The 16,461-nt window shown below is 41.4% G+C and overlaps 1 protein-coding gene across 5 annotated transcripts in view; it reads left to right on the top strand.

Moving 5' to 3' along the window:
- The window catches only part of STPG2 (sperm tail PG-rich repeat containing 2), a 419,428-nt gene that overhangs the window by 30,190 nt on the left and 372,777 nt on the right, over nt 1–16,461 (top strand). For all 5 annotated transcript variants that reach the window (XM_069978345.1, XM_069978347.1, XM_069978344.1 and 2 more), the window contains exon 5: nt 2,667–2,831. In XM_069978345.1, the coding sequence (XP_069834446.1) occupies nt 2,667–2,831 (165 nt within the window). The remainder of the gene's footprint in view (nt 1–2,666; nt 2,832–16,461) is intronic.

Raw genomic sequence — 16,461 nt, 5'->3', positions numbered from 1 at the left:
ATTATTGGATTCTTGTTGACTAATTATAATATTGTACTTTCTTGGCAAGAGCTTGTGTCATTTCATTCTGGCTAACATTAATCAGTTTATTTAATTATGGCTAACATTAATCACCCTATTTGTCAGATGGTAATCCTTAGCTTTAAACTATATAAACAGTGCTGCAGCAACTAAATTATGCATCCAAAGTTTTATTGTATCTTAGGCTGGCCTTAATTGTGGTATCCAATCATACGGATGTCCCAATAAATATCTGTGGTATTTGCCTCACCTGATTTCAGCACCCTGTTCCAGCAAGTGATAATTGCTCCAACCTCTTCATTTCATCCTGCAGTCCCGTCTTGCATCTTAACCACCTGCCCACATCCTCTGCCTGTTTTCACTATGTTGCTGCCTCATCCCTGGTAGCATTCTGATTTTCTGCTGACTACACCTCATCTGCCTGTTTCCCGATACCTTGCACCAGTACCCTCTTGTCCCCACCACTGGGTGTACGCTTGTACAGTGACCTTTTGTCATCTACCGTGTTTCCCCGAAAATAAGACATCCTCCTTAGAAAGACACCCCAACTAGCTTACCAACTATCCTAAAATAAGGCACTCCCACCCTAAACTAATGCACCCCACGAAAGTAAGGCTGTTAAACACCCGCCTCCCTGTGACTCACGGAATTCTCTTATGGGGCCTTGACAAGATACTGCCGCCGTCACACGTCCTGATGCCTGCTGCTGGTCGCGCGGCTGCTGTGCTCCTGCAGGACGTTGGTGAGTATGCCCGGGGGTTCTGGTAGGAAAGCTGGGAGGAGGGCCGGGGGAAGGCTGGTGGAGGGGTCAGGGGGAGAGCCGGGGGGAAGGCCTGGGGTATAGCCAGGGGGAGAGCCGGGGGTAAGGCCTGGGGGAGAGCTGGGGAGAGGAAAATAAGATATCCCCTGAAAATAAGACATAGTCGAAAATTTATCAAACTGGTGTAATGTAGAATTGCCTTAGTTGCCTCTAGCAACCAATCAGATTCCACCTTTCATTTTTCAAGGAATCTGTCTGAACAAAAAGTGGAATCTGATTGGTTGCTAGGGGCAACTAAGACAATTCTACTTTAAGGCTGGGTTCACACACAGTATATTTCAGGCAGTATTTGGTCCTCATGTCAGGTCCTCATAGCAACCAAAACCAGGAGTGGATTGAAAACACAGAAAGGATCTGTTCACACAATGCTGAAATTGAGTGGATGGCCGTTATTTAATGGCAAATATTTGCTGTTATCTTAAAACAACGGCTGTTGTATTGAAATAATGGCAGTTATTTACCGTTATATGGCGGCCATCCACTCAATTTCAACATTGTGTGAACAGAGCCTTTCTGTGTTTTTAATCCACTCCTGGTTTTGGTTGCTATGAGGACCTGACATGAGGACCAAATACTGCCTGAAATATACTGTGTGTGAACCCAGCATAAACCAGTTTGATAAATCTCCCCCTTAGTGCCTTTGGGAGCAAAAATAATATAAGTCACTGTCTTAAGACCTAGGGGGCACACCACTCCCTGGCATGGCCTAAAGCTAAACCGGTTCAGTAGCACAGTGGGTCTACCTCTACTGCGCCTTAAACTACTATTGGGTTTAACTCCTTAGTCTGACCTTTTTGACCAAACTCCTGCCATTTCTTTCAGATTGTCTGCCAGGTACCAGACTCCTTGTTTCGTCTTTAGCCCTGTCCTATTCTTAAACAGTTACCTAGTGACAACCCCTAAGACTATTCCTGACCACAATACTGCTGTATCAGTGCTATGTTCCAGTAGTCCACACCTTGGAGAATTCACATTCCTGATAGCACATACATACTATATACCATATAGTAGCTATGGGAATTTAGAGTATCTCTAGTCATCTTGGATCCATTTTTTCATCACATACATTTCTGTAAGGTGGCTTTCTTTTTTACAGCTCTTTTGACTCTTTTTCTAAAGATCTTCCACGTCATCAACCCCAGTTATATTCTTAATTCTAAAAGATCACAGATAGGACAATCCTGTGTTTTTTCCTTACCTCTTCAGCTCGGTGTTATCCTGGCCTCCTTCATGTTTGGTGTCTGGTCATCCAGGAATCTAGCATTCAAGTTTGGCCAGGTTGGAAGCATGTCACCTCTGGCTGTTTTCCAGCCATGGCCTGTTCTAACTTGACTTCAAGGATTCTTTACTATTTGAGTGGTAGTGGAATATTTTTCCAAACTTGCCATTTTATCCATTGTCTGTGTTATCCCCCCCCCCCTTAGTTGGTCCAGCCATTTTTTAAGTAGATTTTTTCCTCCATAATCTCCCTTTCCATATTGTCAGGGTGTGTAGAGTACGATTTCTCTCAAAGTTCTGGAGGACCCTGTGTGAGGCCTTATGGATGACCTCACACTATTTCTCTGGATACTATCCCCAGACTAAGGACTACATGGGATGATCTGGTCCTTAAGCAGTTTTGATCTTTTCTACTGTCTCTTCTTCTACGTTCATTGTTCATTCTTGACCTTCCTAGCTTAGATCATGATACTTACATAGTTACATTTAACATGCCTTGAAAGCATAGTTTGCTATTGTTGTCTGTACGTTGTTCACTGTAGATCTTCATTGGTAAAAAAAGTCAATATTCATTTAAGTGTTAATAAACTTGTCATTACCCACACAGAGAGCAAAAAGCCATCTTAGAAAGAATCAAAATGGTAGTGCTCCATCTATACCAACGCCAGGACAAGCCTTTGGTTATGAAGAAAGAACAGATGGTTCCCTTGTCAAACAAAGTCCACCTGCTGTGGACAGTACCCTGGGGCCTGCCTACTACAATTCTGCAAATGTAAGTAGATATCATTGACATGGTATGACTTATCAGTGGAATGACCCATAGTAAGAACATATTCTTAGTGTGCAATATGCTACGATTATTTATATTTAATTAGAGATGAGCAAAGCAGGCAGGAATTTGTTTTGTGAATTGTCGGTCAAACTCCTTAAGGATTACAAATGGAATCTTAACGAATTTCATTAAAACAGCCAAACTATAGTACTATCGGCCAGTCAATCATCTAATTTCCGCCATTCCTCTCCTCTCTGTCCCTATATCGCTCTGTTAGTCTCTCCCTGCTCTGCTCTAACTGCCTGCTGCCCTCCTGCTCTCTCCTCCACACACAGCCGACTGGCCACCTCTGTTACCGAACCTCCCCCTATAGAGTGAGAGGTTCTGACATCACAGAGGGGCCTGTAGCTGATTGGACAGGCGCTAGGGATTATGGCTAATCCCTTTCTCCCACCCAGTGACGTTCCAGACAGCATATCTGGCCGCCATTTTGTTTAGTTTTTTGCGAATTTCCTTGATGAATCGCTAATCTCTACATTTATTAATCACATAAGAGGCTGGTGATTATTCTTGCATTTGTTATCCATCTCGATCATAAAGTAGTACAGAGTTTGTGATTATGATGGACTATACACATCGTATGAACAACCTGACATTATTGGCAAAGACACACTTTTATAGTCTGCTGTACTGTCTAACGTCCGTAGAGATTTTTCTCTAGCTGTATGATGATGATTCCAGATCCATGGAGATTCCTGTTTCAGAAGTAAACCCTTGCATTAATCAATGTATAATTCCATCTATTCAAGACTGAAAACTCATTTGCATTGTCAGAGAATGTTCTCGAGCACAACATGGTAATGATAATGGTGGTAATAGTTTCCTGAACTAATTTTATTATATTGCATTTAAACTAGAATAAATATATTGAGCTCATGCAGTTCATTAGCACTGATTTTAATATGTTAAGTCTAAATGAAAAATTGCCTGACGAGATATTGAAAGAGACTGGAAGAGAGACACATATTACACTTGGTTGCTCTTGTATTTGAAGATAGTAATGCTAAAGCAGTATGATACAAGAAATATTATAGTAATGTCTAAAATCCAAGGGTTCGCTAAAAGTTGAATTTTCAGCATTTCTTGAAATAATAATGGCATATAAAGCTGTGTCGAAGCAAACAAGAATGGATCAGTGCTTCTTGATTAGTCCAGTATACTTTTTTGAAAGATTTAGCCCATTAAACCAATGAGCAAGTTCCAGTAGTTCCGGTATATGCCTATGCGTTTCAGGTTATACACCTTTAGTCATGGCTCGAGGCACATTATGCTAAATCTTTCAATAAAGGATACTGGACTGATCAATAAGTGCTGAGAGGTGGACCATGCTCTAAATTTGTCAAGGGAATGGTGAACTGGTTTCATCTCTACTTGCTTTGATATAAAGCTGTGACTATACCTATATGGTCACCTACCTCCCCTTCTATTCAACTGCAAAGCTAGAGCTTGTTCACACATCCCTGAACCAAACCTGGCATGTGTCGCTTCCTTGTCAGATTGTGGATGATGGACAAGTGCACAGCGGTGTCATCATACCTGATGCATGGTTTCTCTAGCTCTTGGACAAGTACCTTACTATGATCCTAGTACCTCTCAGCATTTTATGTATATACTATTTTTTTTTTCCTATCACCCATTGACAGCAAATTGAGCACTATGGCAGTGTCACAGTCTATAATGTATAGCATTTCCTTCTTGTGCAGGTTCTCAAGATGGTATGGATCTTCTGTCAGCCGAGCTAATACAAGTACAGTACATTTGACAGATTAGATTTAGTGGTGGGACTATGTGATGCCTCCAGCCAGTCAATAAAGAGAACCCATCTAAAGTAGAATGTGTTATCAGTGTGAGATATAGACACTTCCTGAGCCCTGTACTAGGACATACATCCCATAGAGGCAGACCATGGGGCCACAGTGGGGCTTTTGAAGCTTTTGAAGAAAATTATTCAGCTTTGGTGTTTTTTATCTTATGACGAAAAGGGGGATAGTGCCTAAAACGTAACTTTTAATAAATATGATTAAGATACACCAATGACAGTGTGCCCATCACCAAGCTACAATTATTTATAAAAATTTGTTTGGATCCTCGCACATCCGGAATGCGTCCGAAACCAACAACATGTAAACTTATTTACAAAAGACTGAGGCTAATACGCCCCAGATCAGTAAAAAATATGTTGTGTTCTCCCAACGCGTTTCTGCCACTAGTTACCGCGGCGTCATCAGGGGAGTATATCAGCACTGATGCCACAGGTGGTGGGTACAGGTGCTAAATATAAAGATCTAAACATACCCAAAATAGGATTATATTGCTCACTTTATGTATTATGTGCCTATTTAAATACAGGGTATGATATGTTTTTTATCTTAGTTGTACAAAAAACATGGCCACTTCTTTCAGAGACAACACGACTCTTGTCCCCAGTTCAGGTGCGGTTGGCAATTAAGCTCCATTCACTTCAATGGAACTGAACAACAAACCCCCACCCAAGCTGGAGACAAGAGTGGTGCTGTCTCTGGAAGAAAGTGGCCATGTTTTTGTAGCCGTGGATAACCCCTTTAAAACTGACATATGGCCATTGCAGCAGTCATGTGTCTGCATACCCAGAGGAGGCTAATTCATTAATAATGGGTTATGGATGTCCTTCTGCTTCTCAGAGGACCAAATACATTTTAGGACATAAATTACTTGAGTGGGTTGTCAAGGGCTCTAAAATCTAAAGACAATATGCTAACACTTGATAGGCATGGGCTAGGGGACAGGTTGGGGTATGTGCCCTGTTTTGAAGAGGATTGTCGTAACATTGTAGAATCCTGAAACAACCCCTTTAAAGTTTTTTAATTCTTTTAAAGATTTACTGTCATTTAGCAAAACCTTTTGTCATGTCATAGAGACATTTTAAAAATTTGGACACCCACTGCTCACTAGAAGAAACAGGAGATGGGCTCCATAGACTTATTATAGAATCCAGCTGGATCCAGCTGGGTGCTTGTCTTGCCTTGTTCTAGTCATTGTTACCAATTTAATTGTTAACAATTAAAATGTAAAAATAATAATAATAATAATAATAATAAAAATTCTGTTTAGATTTTGTTACTGTTATGTTTATTACATTGCAGCTATGGATCTCTTCTTATCTACATAGATATCTAGCCTTATCTACTTAGTAATAGCCACCATTCTATTGCTGTCTATAGTGGCTTCCCAACTAGTGAGACTTTAGTGCTCAGTCACTATGGTAAATTTCCAGCTCCTACAGGAAGCGCTATCAATAATTCCTCATCAGGATAGTAAGCCGCACAGCCGCTCATTCTCATTATGCTAATTAGAAATATGCATGGAATATGTTTTATGCAGAATAACTTATTCCAGTAAACTTTTCTCAACAATCATAAAAAATTAAGAGAAAACACATTCATTAACGTTAAGATGCAGGCTGAGTGCTGACACTTTTTATTTCTTAATCTGTCTCTGTGGAGTTCCGTGCTTCTTTATTCTTCCTATCTTTTATATCTTTTATTTATTCATTCAGGATTTTTGTTTTTATCTGTCTTTTGATTTGTTCTCATTGTGTTGTGCTTTCTTGAAGTGTTTTATTTCTCAAGACCAGTGACCATGCATTCACAACCGAAAATCACTCAGACCTTCCCAAAACTATATATAATAATATCCCTTTCTTGGCATATCAGTGACATTAATGTCTGCTCCTCTTCTCAGCTATTCCTGGATTAAATCTGGCGTAGTATGCGATTATGTTCACAAATAAAGGGGCAGTAAAGACACCATCTGCTGTTCAGTTTATCTTTCTATGGCCTAAGTCATTGCGATTTTAATTCATTGCTGACACAGAAAGAACATTATACAGTATGGAGATGAGAATCCTCTATTGTCCGCTGTTTGCTCCCAGTCGCTGTAGAACCCGACACAGGTCACAGAGCCACTGTACATAAGCTTTTATGAGATAGCAAATACAGAAATTCCATAATCTAATGTTATTACTGAGACAGCAACACTAAAATAGCTTTATTATGGGGACCTGTAGTCACACCTGTGTTCAGTACTTTGCAGCCTTAGGCATTATTCACACGTCCCATAAAATTGTCCGTGGTCGCAGATGCACGACCACGGCCAATTTTTGGGCCCATTAAATCCTATGGGGGGAGATTTATCAAACATGGTGTAAAGTGAAACTGGCTCAGTTCCCCCTAGCAATCAGATTCCACTTTTCATCCCTCACAGACTCTTTGGAAAATGAAAGGTGGAATCTGATTGGTTGCTAGGGGCAACTGAGCCAGTTTCACTTTACACCATTTTTGATAAATCTCCCCCCATGTGTGCATTCATACCATCCGTGCTGTGATCCTTGCTGTGAAAATGTAAGACAGGTCCCAGTGACGATTGCGGCAAGGATGCTTCCCCCATCCCCCCATCCTGTCACTCTCTCCCATCTCCTCCGCTCCTGTCTCCCTGCTCCTGTTTCCCCCTGCTCCTGTCAGACCCCCACTCCGTCCCCGGACAACACCTGTGCCTCCCGATCCCAAACCCAGCTGTTTTCACGAAAAAACACTGAGCATGTGAATAAGGCCTTATTGCAGGCCTGTGAGCAGGGATATAACAAAAAATCACAGAGCCTGACAGAAACATTTGGAATCTTGCCAGAGTTGATAACATTAATCAAATACATTGATAAATACATGGATACACACATAAATACATACTTATAGGCTATTGTGTAAACTATATATTCATCCATCATACATACATACAGTACATACATGCACACACACACACGGTAACATACATGTATTCTCACATTTTTTTCCTTTAAGATATGTTCCCACAACATATTTTTTTGGCCGTTAACAGCTATCATTTTAAAATAACGGACATTATTTAGACTGAAACTGCCAAAAAAAGGTGCTGTGGGAACATAGTCTTTAACCCCCTCCTGCTGCCGCACTGTTAATTAATGTCACTGCAGCCTATGCCCAATGCTGCAGCGACGTTAATTAACGCTCTAGGATGACACAGGCGCAGGAGCTGCACCTGTGTCATCCGCGGCGGGTCCCGGCTATCAGTGATAGCCGGGGACCCGCCGCAACTCTCAGCAGCGGGGCCGGGGGCATCAATGACCTTAGGTCGTGAAAGGGTTAAAGAGGTAATCTGGCGAAAATCTTTTTCTTTTAAATCAACTGGTTTCAAAAAGTTGTATAGATTTGTAATATACTTTTATTCAAAAATCTCAAGTTTTCCAGTACTTATCAGCTGCTGTTTGTCCTGCAGGAAGTGATATATTCTTTTCAGTCTGACACAGTGCTCTCTGCTGCCACCTCTGTCTGAGGCGGGAACTGTCCACAGAAGGAGAAGCTTTCTATGGGGATTTGCTGCTGCTCTGGACAGTTCCTGTCTCGAACAGAGGTGGCAGCAGAGAGCACTGTGTCAGACTGGAAAGCAAACACCACTTCCTGCAGGACACACAGCAACTGATAAGTACTGGGAGACTGGAGATTTTTAAATAGAAGTAAATTACAAATCAATATAACTTTCTGAAACCAGTTGTATTAAAAGAAAACCAATTTTACTGGATAACCCCTTTAACTTGTTGGAGTCTGTTCTTGTTTTAGCGGGAAAAATGATGTATGGATCAAGAATACAGCCACAGGATAACTTCCTAACAATAAGTATAATGGTTGCATGGATTGTCTTATGCAATGACTGTGTATTAGAGCCTATAGAAGTACACCATACAGTAGTTTTTTTTCTGCATGTATACCATGATTGTTACTTAAGTACTTACACATATAACAAAGACAACAAAGAGCAGAAGAAAATAACGGAAAATTTATATACGAAAAGACGGAAAAAGCTTGTGTACATGTTGAATAAAACTGATCAGTTGTGTATAGAAGACTTCACTTGTGATAGGTTTGTTATATTTTGTTTGGTCACCAGGAGGCAGCAGTGATCTGTAGATGAGGATTTAGAGTCTTCAGCAATTTTTTAAGCAACTGTTCCTTATTCATTATTGAATGTTCTTTTCACAGGAACATAAGCTATGAGTTATTATCATCTAATGATAGCATTAAATATCATGATTACACTGAAACCTTATATATAAGAATATACGAAAAAGTAAATACTAAAATAATAGAATAGCTAAATACACAGATAAGTTATCAATTCAATTGGATTGAAAAAACTTAGAGCTACTCAACAATGACGCTCAAACGTTTAGCGTTCAAACATTTACAATTTAAAGTGGTCCTTAGTATTTTAAAGTGATGCCCCCCCTCCAAACTTTGTGCGGTTCTCTGCACCATCCACAAGCTTAGATGCTGCTCATTCAATATATACCTGTATAGGACTTGTCATGGGTGGACAGTGTCAACTAGGCGGGGCTTTTGGGAGAGGGAGCCCAACTGCCATAAAGCTCCGCCCAGGTGACACTTTCAGCCTATGAAATAAAGTGATTTTAGAGCAGAAAAAAGACACAGACAATTGTTATACAGGTATATATTGAATGAGCAGCATCTACGCTTGTGGATGGTTCGGAGAACAGCACATAGAGTTAGGGGGGGGATGATATCACTTTAAGACAAATCCATAGCACATGAGAACAGGCTGCTTTTGTGACTTCACATCAGCATCTACATCACAGTCTCTTAAAATGAATTGTGTTAGGGAAAGTACCAGTGGAAGTGGCTCAAGACAGTTTCTGTAACTTTCTTTTCTTTTATTAGATAGTAGGCAAACCCCTTTCAAGTCATTGGTGGAGATTTATCAAACCTGGTGTAAAGTGAGACTGGCCCAGTTGCCCCTAGCAACCAATCAGATTCCACCTTTCATTTTCCAAAGAGTCTGTGAGGAATGAAAGGTGGAATCTGATTGGTTGCTAGGGGCAACTGAGCCAGTTTCACTTTACACCATGTTTGATAAATCTCCCTCATAGTGTGTAATTTAATTATTTCCGAGGCATAGTGTGTATTATAATTAATATTAGATCCAATGTAGGAAAAAGGGTATGCGGCATTCACCAAATCAACTTTATTCCGTTAAAATCATGGAATGTGAATGAACGAGGCGACGGACATTTGTCAACGTGCTTCGTCTAGGTCCCTAGGGGCCCCTGGCTGTCTAGGTGGGGTCTACACAAAGCGCCCTGACAAGTGTGTGTTATGAATTACTATTAGGGTGCTCTGTAGGGCAGATTTATTAAACGACTTATCAAAACTAAATATGTGGTGCAGATTTAACAAAATTGTCTAAAGCCCCTATTAAGGCCCTTTTACACAGAAAGATTATCTGACAGATTATCTCCCAAAGATTTGAAGCCAAAGCCTGGAATGGACTATAAACAGAGATCAAGTCTTAAAGGAAAGCCTGAGATTTTTCCTCTTTTCAAATCCATTCCTGGTTTTGGCTTCAAATCTTTGGCAGATAATCTGTCAGATAATCTTTCTGTGTAAAAGGGCCCTTACACGGGGCGATTCAGAAGAGCCAACGACCTGTCAGTTCAGCGCTCGTTTGCTCCTCGTTCCCTGCTCGCTGCTGGTGCTATTACATGTGCTGGCAGCGAGCTGGTAAGAGCCGGGGGGGGGGGGGAGGGGGCTGCCCAAGTGATCGCTAGATCGTCCGGGCAGCCCATAGAAGATAGCGGAGGTCTGCTGCCGCTGCTCCTGTCATGCCGCGCGATGGTATCATATCACTGCTATCCTCATTGTTCAAGTTTTAACATGTTAAAAGACAACGATCAGCCAACATTGTGCACGGCCAAATACGGCCGATAATCGCTTTGTATAATAGGGCCTTAAAGGGAACCAGTCACGCTGAAAATGCCCCTAATGATAAGGAAACATGCTGGTACATCACCCAGCACACTTCCCAAACATACCCCTGTACCCTCCGTGCCCTCCTTGATTACACCATAATCTTACATTTCTGAAGTCCCACGCTGTATGGTAATTAGGTGTAAGTAGTCAGGGTGGGCTGATCTAGGCAGGGTCCTGGGCGGTTGCGAGCGCTGTAATCACGGCCAGAGGGGCATGATTGAGACCTGAGTTTAGCACGCCGCACATGCGCAGTACGTCAGCGTCTTCTCGGCATGCTAAAGACGTCGGCGCGCCACCAATGTGGAACGCAGGCCCCGGGTGACGTCAGCGGAACGCAGGTCTCCATCATGCCCCTCTGGCTGTGATTACAGCGCTTGCCACCGCCCAGGACCCTGCCTAGCTACGTCCAGGACCATGACTAGATCAGCCCACCGTGACGACTTACACCTAATTACCATACAGCGCGGGACTTCAGAAATGTAAGATTACGGCGTAAACAAGGAGGGCACAGAGGGTACAGGGGTATGTTTGGGAAGCGTGCTGGGTGATGTACCAGCATGTTTCCTTATCATTAGGGGAATTTTCGCCGTGATTGGTTCCCTTTAAAGCATGAAGTGTGTTTGCTCCTTCAAACTGAATGAGCCCCTCAATAGTACACTGTGGTATCAGCATATCTCTTTGACAGGTTGTGTCAGAAACGTGGTCTGAACCTAACCTAACCATTGCATCAACCATGGTGGTTTCTATGAAGGAGTTGTGAAATAAAGAAAGGTGACATTCCTTTAACAGAAAAATGTTTGAAAGGGTCAGCCACCTTATCTGTATATTCTTTCAAGCGATGGCAAGTATGCTTTTAAAGGCATCAACAAATTGCTTGAACCTTGTAAATCATCTTCCCCCTATTCCTTCATTCATTCATACAGAAATTCCTACCTTATTGGTTGCACTTAACTGTTACTAGGTTTTCCTACTTAAGCACTTCAGTGGCATTCTGCCATTATGGAATATATAGAAAAAACGTTGAGTGTTTTGCAGCAAAAATAGACTCTGTAGTCTGTAAATATCGATACATAAAAATCAACAGAGCCACACATTTAAAAAGGGGTGGTGGTGTACCACAGTAGTGAACATTAATTGTATATTTTTTGGGGTGGTGGTGTCCCGGAGGAGTGAACGTTACCTGTATATATTTTTTGGGGTGGTGGCGTCCCAGAGGAGTGAACTTTATCAGTACAGTGGTACCTTGGTTTAGGAGTAACTTGGATTGAGAGCATTTTGCAAGTAGAGCTCACAGTTTTTCTATATTGTAACTTTGTTTAAGAGCATTGCTTTGGTTTAAGAGCTTCCTGTACTGGATGGGAGGGGGAGTGGAGGAGGGGCATGGTCTGCATAGTGTGGTCTACAGCTCTGTACTCTGACCCAGAAAGTCTCCCTCACCTTCCAAATCATAGCAGATCCACTTCAGCCTGGGGCTTGCATCAGGGGACAGGACTGTGAAGGTAATTTCACTATAGCTGTAACCCCTCTCTCCCCGGACAGAGAGTGCTGCTATAATGTGCCTGCACTTACACTCAGCCTCTCACACTGCTGTATAGAAAAGTTTCTGTCACTGTCTTTCTGCACATCTCTGTGATTCTTACTTCCTAATTGGTCCATGCTAAACACACATCCCTACCCCATTGCTGTCATGTGACCACACAGACCTCTGACAGCAGCCTTGCTTCTCTGTTCCAGCTTGTTGTACTACCCAACTTATAGGGATCTGCAGCTTCTTCCCGTATTTACAAACTGCTGCTGTTTTTCATTCTTATGCACTTACTATACATTAAACACCACCTGCTGATTGCTGTGTCCCGGAGGTGTGAGTGTTATCTCTATATATTTCTGGGGTGGTGGCGTCCCAGAGGAGTGAACTCTATCTGTATATATTTCTGGGGTGGTGGCATCCCGGAGGAGTGAACTCTATCTGTATATATTTCTGGGGTGGTGGCATCCCGGAGGAGTGAATGTTATCTGTATATATTTCTGGGGTGGTGGCATTCCGGAGGAGTGAATGTTATCTATCTGCATATATTTCTTGGTAAATATATTTCCAGCTGGGGCCATGTTGCACTAGCACTTTATTCTTTACTTTATCATAGATTGGGCACCACAGGGCCCTGCAGTATATCCTTGTTGATTGTATTCCTTCTGTATACTGGCACTAGCACTTTAATCACTTTAATAATATTTTTGTGGGCTTGCTGCTTTTTTAAATGATATATAAAATATTGTGTTACCCTTCCTCCAGGATAGCCACTTTTTTAATGTGTGGTTCTGTTTTTAAGTGACTTTATGTATTGATATTTAAATAAAGATTGACCTTTTTTGCTGGAAAACACTCAACCTTTTCTGTAGGTTTATAGTATATGCCTGTTGAGGCAGTGTTACAACTCCTGCACAGGAATTGTTTTTGATTATATGTTGGGTACTTACCTACATACATTCATGGTACATTAAATGTGAATGCTAACATTATAGAATATAGAATATGGAAGCTTTTGTATATGTATTTAAATTGTTAAATATACAGTGGGGGAAATAAGTATTTGATGCTCTGCCGATTTTGCTTGTTTTCCCACCTACAAAGAATAGAGAGGTGTGTAATTTTTATCATAGGTACATTTACACTGTAAGGGTCTGTTCACACTACAGAATTAGCGTAGAATTTCAAGCGGAGTCGATGAACAGACCCTTAGAGACAGAATCTATTTAAAACAAAATCCTGAATATCACATTGTATGATTTTTAAATAATCAATGTGCATTTTATTGCATGAAAGAAGTATGTGATCACCTAACAACCAGCAGCAATTCTGGCTCTCTCAGACCTGTTAGTTTTTTAAGAGGCTCCTCCTACTCTGCACTCATTACCTGTATTAATTAGACCTGTTTGAACTTGTTACCTGTATATAAAACACCTGTCCAAACACTCACACTCCAACCTTTCCACCATGACCAAGACCAAAGAGCTCTCTAAGGACACTAGGGACAAAATTGTAGACCTGCACAAGGCTGAGATGGGCTACAGGACAGTAGGCAAGCAGCTTGGTGAAAAGCCAACAACTGTTGGCGCAGTTTTAAAAAATTAAAGAAACACAGTATAACTGTCAATCTTTAGTAGTTTGTAGTGAATAGCTGTTTGAGACTATATGACAGAGAGGGTATGATAGAAGTAGGACTGTTTGCTGATGGACAGGGTATTCCTACAGGTCTCCATACACTTGATACTTCTGCTGCAGCTTAACTCCGCCCCTTCCCATTGAGAGGGCAGCATTCCTGTCCATGGGGAGGGTTGGGAGGGATAAATCTTGACCACGTGATCGCTCACGTTTGGCCTACTTATACATGATAATGTTATCTTTAGTCTTGGTTCTCTCTCACCGATATTAGAAATTTTAAAAGCCTGCAACCACATGTGCTGCCTGCACCTTTCTAATTTTCACAGTTCATTTTAATAAAAGTAAAGTACTGCTACCCTTGATCAGTAACTTTTTTTGGAGCCATCCCATCGATACCAGTAATCCCACTGAAAACAAAACTTTGTAAACTTTTTTTTTTACTACGAATGACACAGCATAGAAGGAAAGGTCTGTGTCAATTTAACTTAAAGTCTAAAAATGCAGGCTGTGATTTCTTACATTCAGGGTTGTAGGAGATCTCACTGTGGATTCTTACATCTTCTGATGTCGGAAGGGGATTAGCAGAGACAACAATTGTGTCTGAACTTAAAATCTTAATTAAGTTTAAATGTTATGTCATCTGCTGATCCTGTGTAATTAAGTTACTAAATGGGGGGATGTTGGCACATCAGAGTCCTACTGTCTGTTGCCAAAAGCCATTGGGGAGTCAGCAAGTTGTTTCAGTCTTTCCTCATGTTGTGAGGCTCTGGCAGAGATGCAAGAAAATTAAAATGACAAGAATGAGCTACACCATGTCACACCCCTTAAGGCAAAGTACAAAAATCCATAGCCATGTATATTCAGCACTTTGAAGGCAGGAGTATTAAGATCTTGCCCGGTGAGACTTCCTATGGTCCATGATATTAGAGAGGAGAGCTCCATAGTTGTAATTTTAGACATTGCCCTCTGTTTTCGAATTTTTTGTTTACTTTAGTCTTCCAGTATTTATGCATTGGCCGTAAAGAAAATCCAGTGATGTTCCGGCACATTCTAAAGAAAGTGCAATGTAAAGTGCACACGTATTTCTAAAAGCAGGAATTCATAGTTATAAAGCAAAAACAAACAAACGACTTTAAGGGTACAAACCCACACACCGTATACACAGCAGATACGCAACAAATACGCAGCAAATACGCAGCAGATTTGTTGGTACAGATTTGATGCTGTGTTCAGTTATTTTGATCTAATCTGCTGCGTATTTGCTGCGTGTTTGCTGCATATTTGCTGCGTATCGCAGCAGTAAATACGCTGCATATACGGTGTGTGGGTTTATACCCTTAACACGTCAGACATGTCAAAAGTTTTTATCACTGTTGGTCTAGGTCAGGGATCGGTAACCCACCGCCCTCCAGATTTTTGCAAAACTACAATTCCCATCATGCATTAGCAGCTAAAGCTTTGCTTTTGGATGTCCAGGCACAATGGGAATTGTAGTCCCTCTTAAAGGGAAACTGTCCACTAGAAAAGATCTCCCAACCTCCTTTGTGACTACATAGCTATGTAATTAGTCAGACTAGTCTTACCTGTATTGTAATTGTATGAGGCTGCTTTTTAGAACCCCTCTTAAGTGTCATAGAGGCATGGCAGGGCACTAAAGTGCCTCTATGGTACTTCAGAGATACAGTAAAAAGCATTTTTTAGGTGATTGCAGCCTAAGTCAACTACAGTAAAGGTATGGATAGTCTCACAGCTTACATACCATATTTTCTGGCATATAAGACGACTGGGCGTATAAGACGACCCTCATGCACAGATTCTCTGGTCCGGTTCCAAAGTTTTTCAGCACCTGCCCTATAAGACCACACCTGGGGTATAAGATGATCCTTGATTTTTTAGAAGATTTACCTTGGTTAGAAAGTAGTCTTTTATGCAGGAAAATACAGTAGCTATGTATACATGTAGCAATTTGCAACAACTGCCGTGATTTATACAAAACATACGTTGTATGTGAATGAATGGAATCCCGGACGGAGCCTATACACATAGTATACACTCCGTCTGGGATGCCATCCGGCCGCACAAAAGACTGACATGTCAGTTTTGTGCAGCCACTATTCATTGAATAGCAGCCGCAGAGACATGTCAGTTCACACAATGCAGAGTGCAGCTCTTGCCACACTCTTCATTGTGTGCAATGATGAATTGGGATGGGGGCACACCGAATTCAACAGAAATGAAGATCATCTGGCCAATACTGTGGTACCAGCCAGGATGATCTTCACTAACACTGGCCGTTCTGTGACCCCGCCGGGCCACAAAACCGCCGGTATTTCACGTAGTCTGATCCCGGCCTAAAAGTGTTCAGGCGTTGTGTGCCGTGGCTTCTCTGCAACCATTTTTTTTTTCCCCCTCAGATACTTACAATATCTTCTAAAAAAGATCTTTTTAATGACATTTAGAGGAGCTCTGTTTCCTGAACTTTTCGCCTTCTTTTTTTTGTCTGTATTTGTGTCTGCCTAAAAACAACAAATAAAATCATCAGAGTTTACGGGAGACAATAATAATGACTATTATGCAT

Source organism: Dendropsophus ebraccatus, chromosome 7, assembly GCF_027789765.1.
Source record: "Dendropsophus ebraccatus isolate aDenEbr1 chromosome 7, aDenEbr1.pat, whole genome shotgun sequence".
In the NCBI taxonomy this organism is placed as follows: Eukaryota; Metazoa; Chordata; class Amphibia; order Anura; family Hylidae; genus Dendropsophus; species Dendropsophus ebraccatus.
This window is presented reverse-complemented; position numbering and strand designations above follow the sequence as displayed.